Source organism: Panthera leo, chromosome B2 (assembly GCF_018350215.1).
Source record: "Panthera leo isolate Ple1 chromosome B2, P.leo_Ple1_pat1.1, whole genome shotgun sequence".
Taxonomy (NCBI): domain Eukaryota; kingdom Metazoa; phylum Chordata; class Mammalia; order Carnivora; family Felidae; genus Panthera; species Panthera leo.
Window position 1 is genome coordinate 105,397,320 of NC_056683.1, and position 23,152 is coordinate 105,420,471.

At 39.0% G+C, this 23,152-nt stretch overlaps 1 protein-coding gene across 5 annotated transcripts in view; it reads right to left on the minus strand.

Moving 5' to 3' along the window:
- Nucleotides 1–23,152, minus strand: part of ROS1 (ROS proto-oncogene 1, receptor tyrosine kinase) — a 113,890-nt gene that overhangs the window by 55,925 nt on the left and 34,813 nt on the right. For 3 of the 5 annotated variants that reach the window (XM_042939683.1, XM_042939680.1, XM_042939678.1), the window contains 9 exons: nt 21,735–21,947; nt 20,650–20,760; nt 19,463–19,641; nt 15,945–16,136; nt 12,537–12,637; nt 5,706–5,923; nt 4,890–5,050; nt 3,901–4,045; nt 1,445–1,707 (listed from right to left, as the gene is read on the minus strand). In XM_042939683.1, coding sequence (XP_042795617.1) covers nt 1,445–1,707; nt 3,901–4,045; nt 4,890–5,050; nt 5,706–5,923; nt 12,537–12,637; nt 15,945–16,136; nt 19,463–19,641; nt 20,650–20,760; nt 21,735–21,947 — 1,583 coding nt within the window. The remainder of the gene's footprint in view (nt 1–1,444; nt 1,708–3,900; nt 4,046–4,889; nt 5,051–5,705; nt 5,924–12,536; nt 12,638–15,944; nt 16,137–19,462; nt 19,642–20,649; nt 20,761–21,734; nt 21,948–23,152) is intronic. The other 2 variants (XM_042939682.1, XM_042939679.1) reach the window with 1 other exon arrangement.

Here is a 23,152-nt window from a genome sequence, read left to right on the forward strand (position 1 = left end):
GTGTGTGTGTGTGTGCATCATGGTATGTACATATACCAAGACGTCTTCACTTTTGCACAAGACCACATTAAGTGAAACTCATGCATATCTGTGCATATCACCTTGCACAATCCCGTGATGACTGAGATCTGAAACTATATGTACATTTAGACAGATACACTTAACCAGAATATTTATTTAACCAGAACACACATAATTCTCAACAAATAAGAATGTGTACTATCTTTAACTTTTATGTACAACTTCTTCGATTAGTATATGTTGAACAAATATATTAACAAAATAACTATTAAATTAGAATTTTACAAAAACAGATCCTTAGGAAACTCAAATCTCTAAAACACTCCCCAAAGCATTATGTTCCCCAAAAAGAAATGGGAAATAATTCTAAATATGTACAACATTGTCACCTGTAAGGCGGACCTACGCCAGCCGACTCCATCTTGTTCTGTGTCCTCCACCTTGACCACGCCTCCTCCCCTTGAGTAACCTCCCGCTGCTCTTTCGTTCAAACTTCCCGATCAAAACACGCCCTGTGGCCTGCGTGTAACAGGACTCCGACCCTTCCCCAGCCAATCAGCTGAGGCCACAGCCATTACCTCACCAACTGCCCCTAGACCCCAATAAAACCTTTGTGCTTTTGAAACTCGCTCTCTCTCCCTGGCATCTCACCGCTGCGTCGGTGCAGGTAGGGGATTGAGCTCGAGCTAGCTCGAATAAAGGCTCTTTTGCTTTTGCATCGGACTCGGCTCCCTGGTGGTCTTTGGGGATCGCGAATTCTGGGCATAACATCACCAACTTGGTATTTAATGAAGATAAGAAAATCATCAAGCCATCTATCATAAGTAGAAAGCTATTTCATATTAAAGTTAAAATGCCCAAATGGGGTGGCAGTAACTTGTTATTCTTGACTCCTATTCTCACTTTCTCGTCTATCAGCAGCCAGACAGTAACTCTGAGATATCAACTACCTAGACCCTCAGGTTTTATTTCCAGCAGTAGCTCCAAGTTGGGGCATCCAGAGGATTCACAGTAGTGATGTGATCTGGGGGAAAGGTTTCTAGCAGCTGGACTACAGAACACCACTTCCTTGCCATGCAGCTTTGGTAATTCACTGACACACCCAGGGACATGGCTCTTTCTTCACAGACAGTAAGGGCATCAAATGAGATAAGGAATATAAAAGCATCTACCCAGGTACACGACCTATAGTGATTACAGGGAAAAATAATGGTTTGTTCTGAATCTGAAAGCAAGAAAGCTGTCAAACTGTCCTTTACCCTAGCTGTCCCCTCTCCCCTCTCTATCTTTGCCACCCACTTGACTTCTGTGACCATAGTGGATCTCAAATTATTGACAGAGTGGCAGTCAATAAACCTAGTCCTTTAATCAGCCTTCTGTTTGCACCACTGAGACCCTTGTATCCCTGTTTTCACTCTTATACCTGGAAGGCAACAGTGTACCCGGGACTCATGCCTTCAAGCTGAAAAGACATCTCTGAGGGGGTTGCATTGACAGCCATCCAGTCTTCAAATGTTTTATTTGTGTCTCTCTGGTTGGATATTTGATAGAACATTTCAAATCTCGTTAACACACCGTTTTCATGCTTAGGCTTATTCCATCTAAATTCCACCACAACTTCGTTCTGGTTATGGTATTTCCCACTTGGTAATATAAATATCCTGGGATTCTGGGGTGCCGACGGAACTGAAAAGCAGAGAAACAGATAGGGTAGAAAAGAATATAAAGTTGACTTTTTACCATTCATGATGAGGAGATGGAGAAACAGTAATAAATATTTCTCATTCCAGAAATCGAAGTGTATCTATCTTATTCTTCAGGAGAGAAGATTCCACAGATTTCTTCAGGAACCTATCCTGATATCTCAGCAAATCTTTCTTATCTGCAACCCAAATCCCTCTTACCACCACTTAGGCACATCTTTCTCATCTGTGCCCTGTATAGATGAAAGGTGGCTGGTTCTCCTTAAAAATACAATATTTACTCTCCTCCTGCCACAGTGATTTAGCTGGTGGTGGGAATGGCAGTCACGGGATGAAAGGCAGCAACTTGGCCCGGCCTTCAGCCAGTTCAGGATGTAAAGTCCAGCATGTCACAGATCCAGGCCCTCTCACCTTGAACCCTTCCATGGAGCAGGGTATACCCCAAGAGTATGGTTTGGAGGCTACCATTTATCCTAGAGCCGAACCAAGCAATTTAATGGCTCCTAGCCCTTCAATGAATTTATCTCCCTCTTAATCAAGAGAAATTCCTCTGCCTGATGTCCATGTCATTTCATGCAAGATGCCTGTCTTCCTTCTTCGGACTCCTCTACAAGGTCCCTTTCCACTGTCCACTCCAGTCACATCGCTTCTCAATGTTCAACACTCACATCATTATCCAATCTCCAGGCCTTCTTACACTGTGCTTATATGGGATACCTTTCCTTGCATCATTCCCTAGAGCCCAGCTAGAATTCCCCCTCCCCAAAGGCCTTCGGTGGCCATTCCAGTCTATGACCATTGTCACCTCCTGAGAGTGGTGGGGCTGCTTGATAGAGGTGAAGCATTCTGTCTTGTCTATTTACTCTATGCCATTGAAACTCAGGTCTCACGGTCTCATTTCTGTTATTGTTGGAAGCCTGTGTTTATCTCTCTACTGTTTGATGAGCTCCATCAGAGAAAGCACCTTTCCTTATTCCTTGTTAAATCCCCTCAAATCTAGTATAGGACTAGCACACTGTAAGCGCTTAATAAATATTTGTCCATTTGAATAATTTCCCAACTATATTGTAAATTTCCTGAAGGCAAAGGCCAAATCTTTTCATTTTTTATTGCCCCCCAACATCCAGCAGAATGCTGATGACCCTAGGTCCCCAGTACATCCCCTGACAGACGCAGGCAAAACCATTTCCACGGAATGATCCTACCAAAGCTGACATCCCAAGATGATCTCAAAGACAGCATACCTGGATTCAAATGCTAACTGCTCCAGGACCTACCCAGGCTCTACTATGTTCCTGTTGTGAGAACCATGGGTAAATATTGTTGAAAGAAACTTAACAGTTAAAAACAAACAAACAAAAAATGCATATCTATGCCTGCTGAGCTCTTTCTGCCCGCCAGGTCCTGTGCTAATAAGTTCATAGTGAATAAATCAGTATGATACTATCATTTACCAGCATTTGAAGACATGACTGAGTGGAGACTTGATAAAACAGCAGTGGAAAGTCTAGATTAAGTCCCAGCTATTCTACATTGGGCAACCTCTAGGCTTCTGCTTTCTCATTTGCATAACTGAGATAGTAACACCCGTGCTACCTTCCAGGGAGCAGGGGGAGGATCAAATGCAAGGAGGAAATGATGCTCTGACACATAATAGGTGTGCAGTAAACGTTTAATAAAGGAGTGATACATATAAATGTGCTTTGTACATTTTGTAGTGATACACATGTAAAGACACGACTACTATCCTTTTTAAAACATATTCCAAAGGAAAACATTAAATTCAGGCATGAGTTATCCACCTATGGAAGCTTCTGAGTTACCATCGGTGAGAACATCTTCAGACAAGCCTGACTTCCATGAAACTGTCCCTGCTATTATATTCCCGTTTTCCTTCTCAAGTGTTTCACAAGTTACCTGAAACAGGTTTCTGCAGCATATGTATTATTATAATCAAGTGAAACAATCTTTAAGAAATCTTGGAATATGCTTTTGGAATAAGTGATGCAGACTGATACTAATGGTGTTATTCTCATCTCCAAAAAGTCACTGAAAAGGTATTGAATCTCAACACATCTACAGAACTGAAAGTTACTTTTAAAAATTATTAGCCATTTATTGTAGAGCATAGAAAATGAGGCTCTGCCCTTTTAAAAAGATCTTTTAACCCCTGTACCTGTTTCAGGTGCTCGAAGTGACAGAGATGTTTGGGGGCCCTTTCCCCAGTACGTATAAGGAGTGACAGAGAGATTAAATAAGGCATACGGCTCCAGCCCTTCCACAGTAAATACAGGTGAAAGCTGCTGCTCACTAGCCAGGAACTAAAATATAAGAACAAAACATTATTTTCTTAGTGAGGGAGTCATAACACCTTTTATTCTTAATGAACTAAAATCTCCAAACTTTGGTTCACCTGTGAACCAAAATGTGCAATTTTGGAAATGCTAATGTTGCTAAGTTCCATGTGGTTCCACCTAGACCAGTTAAAATGTACCTAACATACCAGTTGTTAACATTAACCACAAAACAATCAGAGACTGGCTACAAACAAGGGTTCTCAGGGGGCCCCTGGGTGGCTCAGTCAACTGAGTATCTGACTTTGGCTAAGGTCATGATCTCACAGTTCATGGGTTTGAGCCCCGCTTTGGTCTCTGTGCTGACAGCTCAGAGCCTGGAGCTTGCTTCAGATTTTGTGTCTCCCTCTCTTTTTGCCCCTCCCCTGCTCATTCTCATTCATTCTCTCTCTCTCTCTCTATCTCTCAAAAAATAAATAAACTTTTTTTTTAATTTTTAAAAATTCTCAGGAAAAATCTTTTCTTTTTTTATTTATTTTTTTTTATTTTAGAGAGAGAGCATGAGTGGGGGAGAGGGGCAGAGGGAGAGAGAGAAAATCTTAAGCAGTCTCCACACTCAGCATGGAGACCAATGAGGGGCTCAGTCCCACAACCCTGGGATCGGGACCTGAACCAAAATCAAGAGTCAAATGCTCAGCCAACTGAGCCACCCAGGCGGCCCCTCAGGAAAAATCTTAATAATCAAATGCATTGGGAGCAACAAAGGAGACAGGCTTGGCTAAATGAAGGAAGCACAAATTAGTGTGGGCAGGGCTGATACAGTTGGTACAGCCTGTTTGAGAAATGGAAGTTACTAGAACCAACACTATACCTTAGAATGAGAACTGAAATCCACACTGTAGAAAATTATACCCCAATCCACTGCTGGGGGAGCATTCCACAGGATTTGAAAACTTGAAGCATTTCCTTCAATCCTAAAGGAAGACTCTTGAACAGAATCTGGGATAACCTTGGGGGTAACAGAAAAGTTCCCTATGGGATGAAAGAAAGAATAGAGGGGGAAAGAATTTAGGTTCTCAAACATCATAGAGAACATGGATAATTAACAGAAATTACTAATAATTAATACCAAAATAAAATTTCCCTTTAATATATCCTAACAATCTTCTTTTTCTGACTGTTCCATGCTGCAAATTTGGATTAAGAGTAAAATGCAAGCAAACCAAGAGAAACTACCAAAGCCTTTTTCTTTTTAAAACTTTTTTTTTAACATTTTAATTTTTTTTTTTTTTGAGAGTCAGAGAGAGACAGAGCATGAGAGGGGGAGGGGCAAAGAAAGAGGGAGACACAGAATGCAAAGCAGGCTCCAGGTTCTGCAATGTCAGCACAGAGCTAGATGCAGGGCTCAAAGTCTGAGCTGAAGTCAGACACTTAACCGACTGAGCCACCTAGGCGCCTCTAAAATTTAATTCTTAAGAAAAAATTCCCAAAGGGGCACCTGAGTGGCTCAGGCGGTTGGCTGTCCAACTTTGGCTCAGGTCATGATCTCACAGTTCGTGAGTTCAAGCCCCGCTTCGGGGCTTAAATATTTTTTTAAGAAAACAAAACAAAACAAATCCCAAAGTAAACACTTATTTCACAAAACATGCTTGGAGGCAAGAGGGTAAACAGAAATAATATACTGTACCTGGCAGAGGCTTGAGGGATGTCTGAATGATTGTGAACTGATTAAATTTGGCTGGTTCCAAAACAGAGACACTGGTTCTCTGACTTATTTCCTGAGCTGTGATAATCCTAAAGCCATTGATCCAGAAGAGCCGGCCACTATAGTACATCAGTGTATTCTGGGAAATTTCAGAAGTACTCCAGGCTGCAAACTCCGTGATGTTGATATCTCCGGCACTGCTAAAACATGGCACCAATTAGCCTGTGAATCTCAAGTGGGGGAAGGGCTGGTACATTCATGTACTGGAGAGAATGTATGTTTGTGAGGGTGTGTGTTTGTGGATGCAAAAACAAAAAGAAAATACTTTGCAACAATAATTATCGTTATTTTTAGTTCCGTATAAAGTTGATTTTTTTACGCTTTTCTTAAAGTATACCTAAAGCAAGTCTTCTAGGACTTTTCTCATTAATGTGATATTGCAATGGCAAGAGTATTACACAGATTTTAAGAAATACTGGTGATTCTCGGTAGTACCTATCTTAGAGGTGCAACCTACTGGCTGGTTTCTCCTCATCGGGCCACGCCTCCCTCTTACACTTGGTTAATCATGTTATTTATTTGCCACCCATTATTCTCTCCTGTTTGGTCCATCAATATATACTATTCACAACTGCTGCTTCAATGATACTTACTAACTTCGTTAGCTCATGCAGAATGCTTCTTTTCAGACTGGGGAATTCAAGTTAACAGACTATTATTTACATCGATGCTAGAGTTTTCTCTCCATGACACAGAATTGGGGTATAATTTTCACTTTAAAAATCTGCTTGGTAGTTTCTAAAAATCTCTCTTGCCTGGTACTCAATAAATAAAAACCACTTCAATGATTTTCAGTCTTTTGAAGTGGTGGTTTGACTATTTCTTTTCAAGATTTCTCGACATCTTTTTAGAGTGTTGACAGTTCCTTCTTTAGAAAAGTAGAAAGAATGGCACTTAAAATCAAAACAAATAAAGGTTTTGATTTGAGAATTTCACAATATCTCCTTGACAAAACTGTGACTACCTGAGAGGACCAAAACTGGAAGTTGGGAACCTTATAAAGAAGTATATTCACCAGGATGATTCACATTGTCCTTTTTCTAGTGAAATACTCTATTTATACCTACGCAGTTCTGAAGACAGCATCTGGTTTGCCTTGTGGACTTTGACTTGCTTGTCTAATTTCACACCTTGTTATTTCCACTTCTCATTAGAAGTTTCCAGCAACCTTGTGAAATACATAAAACCCAGTTCCAAATGGAGGGAAGCTCACTAAACAGGATGCACTTGGGCTAGGAGGCTGGCCCTTCTGGACCACCCACAGAGCTGCTGATGCCTGCATCCTGTGAATGCCCTTGTGTTAGTTTAGCCCACCCGGTTGTTTGTTTCAGCATTTCCAAAGTGTCCCTAGGACAGAGGGTTTCCCCGCAGGGTGAGCCTGGATATCCCTTAGCTGCTCCTGGCATGGATGACCCCTCATTTCCAGTTGAAGACTCCTCCCCTATAAAAATCTCATGGACTAACCGGGAAATTCTTGACCTCCAATGTTCACGGCACTTCAGCAAAACCTCCTCACTTTCGAGAGGTCACTATGGGGCTTTCTTCTACCTGTAATTTCAAACCCTTCAGTCCTCCACAACAAGTAAAGCTGGATTTAAATCGAAGCTCAAGAAAAAAGTCATAAAAAGTCAAACTCTTCCATAAAGGGTGAAGTATAGAGGTCAGCTGAGGTTACTGTGCTGAGGGTTCATTCATTTACTCATTCAGTCAACAAGTGTTTTGTGCCCCGTTCTGTGTTAGCCACTAGGAATACAGTGGTAAATAGACAAATACAATCCCTGCCCTCATAGAATACACAGGATAGCAGAAAAGGCAGTCTGGAAGAAGATGAGCAAACAACCACACCGCTGAATGGCACCGTAAAAGGAAAAGTAGAGTGGATTCCTTAACAAGGAGACCTACTGGGATCTGGTCAGAAAAAGTCTGGTCACATTAGAGAACATGCTTAAACTGAGCCATACAGACCGAATACCAATTAACCAAGGGAACTGAGTCTGGGAACATTGCAGGCAGAGGGAACAGCAAGGGTATAGGGTCCCTTGGAGCATGTAATCAGTTCTGACATAACCAAATACATCTGAATTGTTGACGGGGGCACCCTCTTCAACTTCCAGGTCAGATATGTTGTTATACTTGTACCTGATTAATTCTTTTATAAACTAAAGGAAATTGATGGACTTAGGAGAAGGAAGAGCAATTTCAAGAGTAGATCCATCACGGGCACCTGGGTGGCACATTCAGTTGAGCATCTGACTTCAGGACTGGGCTCAGAGGTCATGATCTCTCTAGTGTGAGCCCTGCATCAGGCTCTGCGCTGACAGTGTGGAGCCTGCTTGGGATTCTCTGTCTCCCTCTCTCTCTGACCCTCCCCCACTCACTCTCTATCTCTAATTAATTAATTAATTAATTAAAGCTGCTGTGGCTATACTACTATCAGACAAAGTGGTCTCTAAGCAATGAGCATTACCATAGACTGATGAGGGCATTTTATAGTGACAAAAAGCAATATAATCAAGTATATAGATTATAATATAAATACAAAGCACCCAGATGAAGATGAAGAGAATCACCATAGACTAATGAAGGCATTTTATGTGATAAAAAGGCAATATACTCAAGTACATAGATAATAATATAAATACAAAGGACCCAGGTATATCAACTGTAGAGAACCATAGGCAAATCTACAATCATAGTTGAAGACTATGGCACCTCTTTCTCAGTGACAGTACAAGTAGACACAAATATTTAAACTACACTGTCAACTAATTTATGTACTTAACACTTATAGACTACTATACCAGCTATTAATCTAATGATAATTAATCTAATAATCCAACAGATTATTAGCTGAATAAATATTCTTCTAGTGCACATGGAACATTCATCTTGATATACCCAATGGTGGGCCATAAAATAAGCCTAAATAAATGTCAAAAGATTGAAATTAGTGTATGTTTTTCAGCCACAATGATATTAAATTAGAAATTGATAGAAATAATACCCAAACAATCCCAAAATACTTCACAATTAAGCAACGTACATTTTAAAAACACATGGATCAAAGAAAACTAATGAGAGAAATTAGAAAATATTTAGAAATTAGAGATTAGGAAAGATAATAAAACACAACATACTAAATTTTGTGGAATACTAACTAACACGGTCTTTAAAAAATATATACAGCTTTAAATGTCAATATTATAAATATATTAACAGAATGATGTGAACACAATTTCTTCTTTCATCTTAAAAAGCTAGAAATAGAAGAGGATATTATAAAAGAAGAAGAAATAATAAAAATAATACTGGAAAAGAGTAAAACTGAAAATGGAAAATCAACAAAACTAAAAGCTAGTTCTTTAAAAACATTAATAAATTTGATAAACCCTTAACAGGAGCGATCAAAAAAATGTATCAATATCAGAGATATGAGGACGTCACTAACGACCTTATAAAGTGATAACACGGGACTATTATTAAATTTAATCTGACAACTCATTCAAACTGGATAAATTCCTTAAAAGACATGAATTAACAAAATTGATTCAAGAAGAAATAAAAATTTAAATAACTTTATACCCCTAAAATATATTAAATTTAAAGTCAAAAAATTTTCCACAAAGAAAATTCCAGGCCCAGATGGATTCACTGGTGGATACTATCAAAATTTAAGGCGGAATTAATATCAAAAACTCAGAAAATTGAGGAGGAGGGAATGTTTCCTAAATCATTGTAAAGGACTATTATAACCCCCTAAAGCATTTCTGCATGAAACCAGAACAGTGAATTTAGCAATGAATGAATCAAGATACCAAGTCAATATACAAAAATCAGTTGAATTTCTCCATACTAGTAATAAGAATTTAGAAAATGAAATTTTTGAAAACACCACTTATAAAGCATCAAAAAAAAAAAAAAAATCAGAGGGGAGCCTGGGTGGCTCAGTCAGATGGGTGTCCAACTTCAGCTCAGGTCATGGTCTCACGGTTCATGAGTTCAGGCCCCGCATTGGGCTTTCTGCTGTCAGCACAAAGCCCACTTTGAATCCTCTGATAAACCTCTCTCTCTGCCCCTCCCCTACTCGCACACTCTCTCTGAAAAATAAATAAACATTTTTTTTATTTTAAAAATCAGACACTTCAGGATTAATTAATGAAAGAAGTGCAAAATTTCTAAATTTCTTGGAATGCCTGGCTCTCTCAGTCGTTGGAGCACATGGCTTGTAATCTTGGAGTTGTGAATTCAAGCCCCAGGTTGGGCATGGAGACTACTCTAAACAAAACAACAAAACAAAACAAAACAAAACTTCTACACTGAAAATACAAAACACTGCTGAACAAAATTAAAGAAAACCAAAACAAATGAAGAGAGATACCATTTTTGGTGATTGGAAGACTCAATATTTTATGATATCCATTCTCCCTAAATTGATAAGAGATTTAAAATTCCAACAGGCTTTATTCTAGGAATTAGTGAGATGATTTTTAAATTTATTTGGAAAAGCAAAAGATCAAGAATAGCCAGAATTAAAATATTGAAAAAGAAAAACAAACTAAGGACTGAATATTAGCTATCTTTAAGTCTTTTTCTAAATTTATAGTAATCAAGAAAATGTAGTATTGGCACGAGATTAGACAAATATAATAAAGGAACAGAATAGAGAATCCAGAAATAGACCAAAATATATTCGGTCAAATAATTTTGAACAAGGACACAAAGCAATTAACTAACAAAAGGCAAATCTTTTTAACAAATGGTACTGGAACAATTGGATATTCATATGAAAAGGAAAGAAACATCTAAAAACCTATTTTAAGTGGATCACATATTTAAATATGGAAGCTAAAACAATATAAAGTACATCATAGGGGCACCTGGGTGGCTCAGTCGGTTGAACGTCCGACTTCGGCTCAGGTAGTGATCTCGCGGTTTGTGAGTTCGAGCCCTACGTCGGCCTCTGTGCTGACAGCTCAAAGCCTGGAGCCTGCTTCAGATTCTATGTCTCCCTCTCTCTCTGCCCCTCCCCCACTCACACCCTGTCTCTCTCCTTCAAAAATAAATAAACATTAAAAAATTTTTTAAAAAAGTACATCATATAAAATTCTCACAACCTTGGGATAGGCAAAGATATCTTATAGAAGGCACAGAAAACACAAACCATAAAGAAAATAATTGATAAATTGGGTAAGTCAAAATTAAAAACTTCTGCTCACCAAAATACACCACCAACAAATATATAGGTAAGCCAAACACTGAGAGAAAAATTTCACAACACATATCTTTTACAAAGGACTTATATACAGAATACATAAAGATCTCCTGCATCTCAATATGGAAAAGATATACAGCCAATTAAATAGTGAGAAAAATACTTGAAGAGTCACATCACAACAGACAATATATAAATAGTCAACAACAAATTAAAAAATGGTGAAAATTATTAGTTATTGGTGAAGTGTAAATTAAAAGCACAATGATATATTGCTACATACACCAATGAATGGTGAAAATTTGAAAGATTGCCAAAGCCAACTGTTGGGAGGATGTGGACGAACCAGAACTCTCATACATCTCTGGAGGAAATGTAAAATGGTATAAACCCTCTGAAAACCAGGAAATTATTTAAGAAGTTAAGCATATATCTTCCATATCACCCAGCAATTCTACTCATAGGTATTTATCCAACAATACATCCAAAGCCTTGGGTATAAATATTTATACAATTTTATCCATAATAACCAAAATTGGGAAGCAATCCAAATGTCCATAAAGAGGAGAATGGATATGCCAACTATGCAATGGAATACTACTCAGCAATAAAAAGGAAAGACTAATACTCTTAACAACATGGATGAATCATAAAGATATTATGCTAAGTAAAAGAAGCCAGACACAAAAGGTACATATTTCAGGGGTAGGGGGGATTGATTGGGTAGGGGCACAGGAAAATTTCTGTGATGATGGACATATATGTGTCTTTTTTAAAAATTTTCTTTATTGTGCTTATTTATTTATTTTTGAGAGAGAGAGAGCTTGAGCAGGGGAGGGGCAGAGACAGAGGGAGAGAGAGAATCCCAAGCAGGCTCCACACTGTCAAAACAGAGCCCTGTGTGAGGCTCAAACTCATGAACCGTAAGATCATGACCTTATTCAAAACCAAGAGTCAAACACATAACCAACAGAGCTACCCAGGCTCCCCTCGACATATCTGTGTCTTAAAATGTACTTGTCAAAACTGATATCGTGGAATACTGAAGATCTGAACATTTCATATTATGTACATTACACCTAATTTTAATAAGCAAAAATGTTAAAAAAAATAATAATAAAAGAAAGTGTAGGAAAAATACTAGAAAAAAAATACCTTACAGTATTATTATGGAAGATGTGGAAATGCCAACAAGAGAACCAGGGGCTTAGTTTGAGGACACAGATTGAGAGAATAATTCATGTGCTTCTTTCGACTCCAGTCTTCATGTGTGCTGTGCAGGATGATTCCTGCTTAACTCCAGCATGTTAAGAAGAAGAAAAACACATGTATCCATTTCTTGGGCTCTTGAGAAGCATTCTTCTCAGTGTCTCCACTGTACTCTCTTTCTACCCCATCACAGTATTCACCATATTCTACTGTCATTAGTTGTTTGCAAACCTATCTTTCCCCACAAGCACAATATGCTCATGCACTGCCACATAACTGAGGGGTAAGTCATTCTCATCCTCAACAGATTGTTTTCAAGAGATATTACTTACCTCCGCCCTCGAAGAACAGCTGTGTACAGGTGAATGCATTGACTGTCTTGAACCAACCAATACAGGAGTCCATCACTAAGGTCTAAAGTTAGAGCAACTACCTAAATAGAAAATAAGAAAATGAATCAAATACATGTTTGGAGGAGACTTTTGTGAATAAGTCACACTTAAACTATAGATTTCTCTTTAATGTCCTCTTTGGAATAATAAACTCGATAATTTTTACCTTTCGCTGAATAAAAAAATTATGTGAGATGCCTATTCCTATGTAACTTGGATATAAACACAAGTTTCCTAAAAATCCTCAGAAGGCAGGGACTTCCACAGACTTAGCTCTGGTGGTTCTCAAAGTATGATTTTTGGACCAGCAGCATCAGCAGCACCTGCAAAGTTATTACAAATTTTCAACCACACTCCAGGTCCTACAGATGTCCAGATGACATCTGAAAACCACTCCTTACTAATCTTTCTTTGTCTTTTTGTTACAGTCCATGCCTTAATTTTATGTCCTGTCATCCAGGAAAGGCCTGAGGAAAGACTGCTTCTCCTGTGAAATAGTTTGCATGAGACAGAAGTTACAATTCAAGGGAACACTTTTGCTTTCTTTGGCTTTGTAGGAATTTTTCAAATAAGCTGAGATGGCCAGGTATATGACCTCAGAGTGGTGAAGTCTTTCTATAGCAGACCTAGAGGCTAAGAGAGATCAAGGATTAAAGTTGATAGCTACATCTCTAACAAAATTCTGCAGCATAAAAACAAAAATGATGAGCCAGTGAGAAATGTAAAAAGAATACAACAAGGTATCCAAGAACAAAAAAAAAGGCACATCATTGCAAAAACCTCCAGCTGTCATATAAATCACAACCTCTGTCTTCAAGGAAACTCAGTCTACTCCTTACCCACAAAATAAAAAACAAAAAACAAACAAAAAACTATCTAGCAATCCCCAGCCTTTTGGGAGTTGAATCATGTCCTTGCCTCAGGCTAAAAGAAATTTATTGATTATTGTGTCAGTTAAAGTGAAATATGGTTAATCTTGTTTCATTATTCATAATGAGATGCACTCAAGTTTTCTAAATCAAAAAGTCTGTTTTATCTCTTAAAAAAAGAATATTCTACAACTCCCTGTTTTAGAATACAGCAAACTATTCGAGTCATAGATAACATTCAGGTGTTGGGTCATTACCCAATTCCTTTGCATCAGTCATTTGAGCCCATATTTAAACAGAGCCAGAGGACATTCCATAAATCTTTGGTAACCACTGCTGTCTAATAACAGCCATGCCTTGGAAATGCCAACAAGGCATAACTATAAACTTGAGGTTTAATCCTGTGGTAACGTGCACTACGTATATATATGAGCCCGCCCGATCCATCAGATGTGGCAGCGGCTATCTTTTCACTTTAGATGAATGTCTCACTGCATTCTCCCTTTTAATCACACAAATATCAAGCCTTTCTATAAATAATTGGCTGTTTATTTTATTATACCTATTGATTGCACAGTATCTCATGGCTCCATGATAAATTTATGAGTAACATATGAAGGAACGAATGACAGTGAAATGAAGAGTTTTGCTCGGTGCAAAATATGTTACCTTCAAAACACCCACTAGCATTAATGGAGGCAGATGGGTAAGACATCAAACCATGGAACCAAACTATAGATTTGTACAAGTAGCACTCCCCAGCCTGTGAAGGATTTGGAGTGGGAATTTAAAGAAGGATGTGTTTCCCCAAACATGCTGAGAAATCTAGTTTTCCACTCATTTACAAAAAAGTCCCTATGGCCACTGTAGAACTTCCCAGAGTGAACATTACTCAAACAACAAGATCAGAGCACTGGGGGACATTACTGACAAAGTCCCAGGAACAGACAGAATGTTACTCTTGAGATAATATTTTTTTTATCTTTAATATGCTTTTACAAAAATAAAAGTGCTTTCCCCCAGCACTTATAGAGACATAAAAAGATATACTTTTCCTATATTCAGACTCAAAGTTTCCAAAATAAAATTAAGGGATGTTTTCATTATTTGACAGAAATGATTAATCTCTGCGTAAATTTGTATTTCTTTTAGGGGAGTGTGGGTGGCTCAGTTGGTTAAGTGTCTGACTCTTGATTTCAGCTCAGGTCATGATCTCATGGTTTGTCAGTTCAAACCCCATACGGGGCTTTACGCTGACAGTGCAGATCCTGCTTGAGATTCTCTCTCTCTCTCTCTCTCTCTCTCTCTTTCTTGCTGCCCCTTCCCTGCTCACTCTCTTTTTTTTTTCTTTCAAAGTAAATAAGTAAAACTTTAAAAAAAAGCCTGTGGAAAAAAAATTGCATTTCTTTTAAATATCTGTGCTATAATCTGTATATACAACTGAAACTAATGTAATGTTCTATGTCAATTATATCTCAATTTAAAAAATAAATAAATAAATAAATAATAAATTTTTAAAGATCCTAGAATTGGGGATCATGTGACTCAATAATTTGTTTATAAATGATCTGGTTTATTTATATTATGGGTGATTTATCTCTACTGGCAGAAAAAAAAATGACTAAAACAATAAGAAAAAAATTAAGGAATATCCTAGGTAGAAATAGTACGAGTGCTTTCTTTCTTTTTCATGCTTTTCTGTGATTTCTAAATTTCCTACAGGAAACACAAAATTCAGAAATTTATGAACAGGAAAGACAAAATTCAGAAATTTCAGATGATAGCTACAGGGTATCAAGAAGATAGGTATTGCTTGTAGAAGTTGAAGATCAAGAAAAATAAGTTTTGCTTCTAGAAGCTGAGGAAGTAACATCTGTTTTAGAAATGTTCCTATATCAGGTGTGCTTTTCAGATTTAGTTGCAATAATAAGAGCTTAACCACTGAGTAGTTACCATGTGCCCTCGCACTGTTCTCAGCATCTCACATTAATTATCTCATTTAATCTTTGCAACAGCCCTAAGAGGTAGGACAATTGCTAACATTCCCATTTTTCAGACAATGAAGCAAAGAGAAGTGAAATAATTTGTCTAGGAGTCACAGTTTCTAGAGCAGTCAGTACCCAAAATTGATCAAAGATAATAAAACATCTACTCATTACTCAATAAGAAGCTCTAAAATAGCCAATACAATTCCTGAAGATTATAAAAACAGTCAGAAATTAAAGTGCTTTTAAGTGCGGGTCCTTTCAAGATACAGCAAAGTGTAAACATCTCCATATTGTATCTTAATTTGTTTAATTATTATGACAATTAAATAAGACTTAGAAAAAATTTGGTTACACCAAGATCTTACTGTAACAGTATTTCCTTTCAGATTCTACCTTAACTATTCTCAACAAGCAGAAACAGCGTTATCGTAACTATTCGATAGCACTATTTAGTATGACTAAATGATCAGGTCTTATTTTTAAGTTGTCACCTTTTTCCCAGAAAACCAAGGCTGTGCCTGTATTACAAGGGAACTTTCTCCGTTTAGCCTGGTGCTTTCAACTGAGTGTAGTGTGGTCCAATAGAGATATCCTCCGACCGAATCCACTGCCATGTCGTTCACCAGCAACTTCACATGGGTCACAATGTCCGTGTGCCCTGTCAACAGAGACTGCCTTTGTATCTATAAAACATAATAGTAGGGTTGATTAATAATTTTCAAATGACATTGCCATTTCTTAATAGTATGTTGCAGGGTCGCCTGGGTGGCTCAGTCGGTTAAGCGTCTGACTTCAGCTCAGGTCATGATCTCGCGGTCTGCGAGTGTGAGCCCCGCATCGGGCTCTGTGCTGACAGCTCAGAGCCTGGAGCCTGTTTCAGATTCTGTGTCTCCCTCTTTCTCTGACCCTCCCCTGTTCATGCTCTGTGTCTCAAAAATAAATAAATGCTAAAAAAAAAAATTTTTAATAGCGTGTTCCAATTGTCAGTAAATTGTTACATTCTTCCCACTGCGAATGTTTATTAGCACTGTGTACTGGGTAGTGTGCAAAGCCTTGGGAGCAAAACAGTCACGGAAGCTGCCCTCGTTGAGCTTCTCTTTTTTCAGGACTCTAGGGAAAAAAAGGAGGCAAATTTACTTTGAATTAAAATACTTATTTTTCCTAATCATACAACCCCACAATTCAAACACTGCTAGATAAGAATGTATTGGATAGCAATTGCATTACTAGGTATTTATACAAAGGATACAAAGATGCCAATTTGAAGGGGCACATGCACCCCAATATTTATAGCAGTGCTATCAACAATAGCCAAATTATATGGAAAGAGCCTAAAAGTCCATCGACTGATGAATGGATAAAGAAGATGTGGTACATACATACAATGGATTGTTACTCAGCAATCAAAAAGAATAAAATCTTGCCATTTGCAACAACGTGGATGGAACTAGAGTGTATTATGCTAAGCGAAATAAGTCAGAGAGAGACAAATGTCATATGATTTCATTCATATGTGGAATTTAAGAAACAAAACAGATGAACATAAAGGAAAGAAAAAAATAAGATCAAAGCAGAGAAGGAGGCAGCCCACACGACACTCTTAAAGACAGAGAACAAACTAAGGGTTGCTGGAGGGGAGGTCGGTGGGGGGGATAAGTTAAATGGACGATAGGCACTAAGGAGGGCACTTGTTGGGATGAGCACTGAGTGTTGTATGTAAGTGATGAATCACTAAATTCTACTCCTAAAACCATTATTACACTATATGTTAGCCAACTTGGATTAAAATTTTTAAAAAGAGAGAGATATTAAAAAAAAAAAAGTGTATTTGATTAGACTCCTGGAGAAGATGTATACATCCTGATAAATGATGACGTCTCTCCTTGCTGCTTTTTTTCAGTATATTTCCCTGATATTAATTACTGCCATTACTGAGTACTTATTGGGTGTCAGGCACAGAACATTTTTATCTTGAAATATTAGCTTTTGGGGGCGCCTGGGTGGCTCAGTAGGTTAAGTGGCCGACTTCGGCTCAGGTCATGATCTCACGGTCCGTGAGTTCGAGCCCTGAGTCGGGCTCTGTGCTGACAGCTCAGAGCCTGGAGCCTGTTTCAGATTCTGTGTCTCCCTCTCTCTCTGACCCTCCCCCGTTCATGCTCTGTCTCTCTCTGTCTCAAAAAAAAAAAAAAAAACGTTAAAAAAAATAAAAAAAAGAAATATTAGCTTTTGTAACCCTAACATTATGCCTCTAAAGGATTTCTATCACAAGTTAACTAGGTTCAAGGAATTTAAGTAATTTTTCCTAGAGTTAAACAGTTTTATAAGAGACAGAGAAAATACTTGAAACCAGTTTTTATATTCACTCTTACACTTCCTCCTTCAAAACTTTTTTTTTTAACTATTTTTAAACTAATCAATTTTAGGGTATATTCTCGGATTTACCCCACTCAACTCCATTCCACCTGCATATCACTGGCACTTATGAATTCAGACTACACCACATTGCTTTGCCTCTAAATACATTGCTTTGTATGCTTCTTCTATTATTTTTTTGAGGGGAGGGTGTAGAAAGAGGGAGAGAGAGAATCCCAAGCAGGCTCCATGCTGTCAGTGCAGAGCCCAAAGCAGGGTTCAAATCCATGAACCATGAGATCAGGACCTAGCCAAAATCAAGAGTCAGCTGCTTAACCGACTGAGCCACCCCTTCTTCTATTATTTATATTATTTTATCTCATCAAAAGAGCAAGGACAACAAGGGTTGGTTGCACAACACTGGACATACTAAAACCCAGTACATTTTATACAATAAATTAATTTCATTGTATGTGAGTTATGCCTCCTAAAGCTAATTTTTAAAACAGATACATATCTACTATTAACTTTATATTCCCTACTATGCCTATCTTCATGGCTCCCAACACATTGGTAACAGATAAATGATTGTTGAATGAATAAATAAGTGGACAAGAAGCACCTGATTAGAAAATGATTCCGGGACTGTATTTCTTGATCTTTCAGACCAGTATGCTCATCGCTAACCATCCCTCTCTTCAAAATGTACCACAACACAGACGTACACGACGTCTTCAGGTTGCATCCAGCTACACCCTCCATCCTCCCCACCCCACTCTATAACTGCGGAGGCTTTTATAGACTGCACCAACTGGACTCTCACTCTCTGGCTTGCAATGGCATGCAGCCAGTGGAAGTAAGGGCAGATCAGAGGGAAGAAAGAAAGAGGGTTCAGGTGCTTACTCCCCCAGGCCACTCCTTTCCAGAACATACCTTTTGACAGTGGCTGGGTTTCACGTCAGCAACTCCCATAGCTACAGCCCTTACCATGTTCTTCCCCCTTCGTCCCCGTGCCCCCATGTGCCTAAAGGTGGTTCTAACTTCCCACACTTACTAGCCCAGGGCATGTTTCACCATCCTTTGCTCATTTTCCTTAGCCCTCTCCACACCTTTGAAAATAGTCCCTCCATTGGGTTTCCTTCAGTGGGTCTTTGGAGTATGCCATCTTCCTCCAGGGCACTGACCCACATGTGAACATTTTAATATATTTAAGATATTATGGAGCACCTGGGTGGCTCAGTCGGGTAAGCACCCCACTTTGGCTCAGGTCATGATCTCACGGTCCGTGGGCTCAAGCCCCGCATCGGGCTCGGTGCTGACAGCTCAGAGTCTGGAGCCCGCTTTGAATTCTGTGTCTCCCTCTCTCTCTTCATCTCCCCCACTCACACTCTGTCTCTCTCTCTCTCAAAAATAAACATTAAAAAGTTTTTTAAAAAAGCTATTATTGAAAATACATAACTAGTACAACAAACAGCGATATAAAGTTTTCTTTACCCATAAATCCCTTTTAGCTAAAAAGTGAGTATGTTTAGAGACAAATATTAAATAAATAATAGCATAGGTGGCACACAAGTATGAAAAACGACATGAAAACTCCCAGCCACTGAAGTGGTTGGGTATTGTTCTAGAGCATCCAGAATGCTGAGCTTTAACTTACCACATACGTCCTTCCAGCCCAGTAGAGAAATTGACCCAGCCAATCAAAAGCTAAAGCCCCTGCTCCTGCAATGTTGGGTATGCGATAATTCTCTGAGATATCCGTCCCATTCAGCAGCCACACATGAACATCACCTTTCGTGTCGCTGTAGTAGAGGCTGTTGTTATACCAGTCCATGTCTCAAAACAAAATGAATTAGTAGCAGTTATTTTTCAGGTATGCCAGCATAAACATGGTGAGTCAGCAAACCACTCCTGCACCTCCACGTAATTTGAAAGCACATACTAATATGATATCCATTAGAACTTCAGGGATCTATCAAGAATACTTCTATAATGTTATCTCAAAAGCTCAACCCCGGGGGGACTAGGAAGAGGAATTGATATTCACCAAGCACCTCTCTTTGCCAAACATTGTCCCAGGCACTTTACGTATCTCACTTAAATCTGAAAACAAAGGTATGAAGTCGGAATTATCCCCATTTTTGACACGGGGAACCCAAGACTCAGTGAGATTATCTATTCTCCCCAAGGCCTCACAGATAAAAATGGGGAGCCCAGAGTGAAGACAACTCCAAAGCATCATTCTTCATACCATTACCTTGCTACCTCCTAAGTCCAGCTCCTACGTTGGTCAGAAATGCTGCTGTACGTTTAGTGGCCCAGCAAATAGATCAAATAAGTAATATAGTTATAGAAGGTGCCATCTGCAGGCAAGTTCAATGTTGCATCATCCTACAACGAAGACTTTTCCTTCATTCTAATGTGTTCTAGGCAAAATGACCCACTTCTTACTTAATATTCCTCTGTGTCAAGAAATTGTTTCTTACATTGTATTTAGAACTTCATGCAACCATTCCGTGCTTCAGTCTTACAGCAAACATAACAAATTACTTAAGTATAGCTGTTTTTAAGTGGAACCAGATAGGCTGTTACCATGAGACAACGTTGACAGATTCAAATACATTCAAATACATCAATAAATAGCCTCACCTTTTGTGAAATAATAAATAGCACCTATACCTGAGAACTGATATTTCTACACTGGCAGTGTAGTTCACTGAATGTTTTTTCCTTTCATTATTGTCCTACTACCCAAACACTCAATTCTTTCAATGTATTGAAGAGCGTAGGAAGCCTTGTAAGTAGAATCCTGATGTCCAAGTGAACAAGGGATTTGGTGTTTACCTGACACATTTCCTATATCAGAGGACAGGAACTCTCCTGGGCCAAAGCTATTTAATGGCTTACTCCAAAGCCCATCTTCTTTCACAGCCATGATAAACGGTGGTTCCGAAGCTGTTTGGGAAAAAAAAAGAAAAGAAATACTGCAGAAGGCACACGTTTTAAGGGACACATCTTATACCCCAAGATTTCCTTTATAAAGTATAAGAATATCAACGTTTGAAAAACACTGTGGAAGGACATGGATGGCTACATGTGCCTAATAGAATTACCTATCATATTAAACACGTTTTGTGATTTTTGGATAAATAATTGAAGTTGAATGTGAAGAGAAATGTGTGGTGACATTGCCTCTAGAGCAATGTCATCGTCGTGGCACAATCCTCCTGCCCCGTTGGATATTGGTTGCCGTGATCCCATGCAGAGCACCCAAAAGCCACTGTGGTAACAATAGCAATGCAAACATAATAGTTATCTTTCCGTTTCCTTTTCAGCCAAGAGGATGGAATTCAGCATAATTCAGAGCCCCTCAACTTCTCTCACTATGACCTTCTAAGTTCCAGGGCTATTATCACTTAACAAACCATGAGAAAGAAGAAAGCCATAAGGAAGAAGAAACGATATTGTTTCCTTAAAAATATCTTGAAAAGTTTAAAATAACAATTTAGAAACGTAAATTCAATATCACACAATGCCTTATTTGCTTTCCTAATCCAGATAATGAACACATACTCAAGTGACAAATGCACCCTCATTCTAATTTCTTTACCACCCTGGAGGAGAGGAACTCTTAAGGACACAGAGAATAAGCCTATTTTGTCAGAATTACTCCCTAAATCAAGGACATTTTCAGTGTACCTGGGTGGCTCAGTCAGTTCAGCATTCGACTCTTGATCTCGGCTCAGGTCATGATCTCACAGTTCATGAGATCAAGCCCCACGTCAGGCTTTCTGCTGACAGCATGAAGCCTGCTTGGAGGGCTCTCTCTCCTCTCTCTGCCTCTCCCCCACTCGTTTTCTCCCTCCCTCTCTCTCTCTCTCTCTCTCAAAATAAATAAACTTTAAAAAATAAAAAGACCGTTTCCTCACCTGGCACCAGAGTGGTGCCCACCAAGGGCTCCGACCAAGGGCCTGGCCCCTTGGGAGAACCGGCTCTCACAGAAACCTTGTATCTTGCAGCACTCTGCAGCTCAGGCACGTTAAGCACGGTCCCACTTATGTTAGAGAAAATCCGAGTGATTTCAGGAAAGTCCTCGGTTGATACTTTCACCTCATAAGTCCAGTTCTGCCAGGCGGAGGGGCCTAATGAGAAGAGTTAAACCACATTACTGACCAGGATGACATAGACAAGGGCAAACAAAAAATTGCCAGTAAATTCATCTACACCTTCATCTTGAGTGGAAGGGTAATTGGGCAGTAAAACCTGTTACCCCGCCAGTCATCAGGGTTAGTCTCATGATATGACTAGGATACTGTCCATTCCAGCCACACCATAGCTTTTGCTCCGTCGAAGGAGACATCATTTCTAGCCAATCAGAGTCAAGCTCAGTCGAAGCTAGATGTGTGGCTACGTAAAATTGTCAGGAGGGTGTTCTATAATACCGCTAAGTGTAACCAGGCTCCTCAAGAAAAAATGTTTAATGATGAATCTCTACTACAACTCTCAGTGTTTGCATAGCACCTTCCTCTAGAAATCCAAACTATACAAGAACAAACAAACAAACAACAACAACAAAAACTTCCTATACGGCAGTTGAAATATACAGCAAACAGGCGTAGTTAGCTTTGTCGTAAGGTAAAAAATAGCCCATGTTTGCTAAATAGTCTAGAATCAGGAGTTGGCAAACTACAGCCCACAGGCCAGATCTGGCCCTCTGCCTGTTTTTGTAAATAAAGTTGTACTGGAACACAGCCACAGTTCCTCATTTACATATCATCTATGGCTGTTTACACACTGTAACGGCAGACTTGAGTAGCTATGACAGAGACCATATGGCCCACAGAGCTGAACATATGTACTATCTAGTCCTTCCTTTACAGAAGAAGTTTGCCCACCTCTGTGCTAGATACTAAGTGTTCTACGTAAGCACCTTAATTTTTTTTTTCAATATATGAAGTTTATTGTCAAATTGGTTTCCATACAACACCCAGTGCTCATCCCAAAAGGTGCCCTCCTTAAGCACCTTAATTTAATCTGCATGACAATCCCACAGAAATATGTAACAATCTGGTTTTCCAGTAGTGGAAAACAATGCATGGGCTGGTTAAGTAGCATGCCCAGGATCATTCTACTAATAAATGACAAGGCCCGCCTTTGAAACCATGTAGGCTGGCCCCAGAGCCCACCTGCTGACCCTCCATACACACTGCCTCTCCAGAGATGAAAGTTCAAGTTCAAAGAGCTTTAAGAAATTGCTCCAATTCATGTCAGGTCCAGATGGGTCCAAATCTCAACCCACCTTCTCTATCCCTCTGGCTAATACATTCACTCAGACCACAATGTCAGT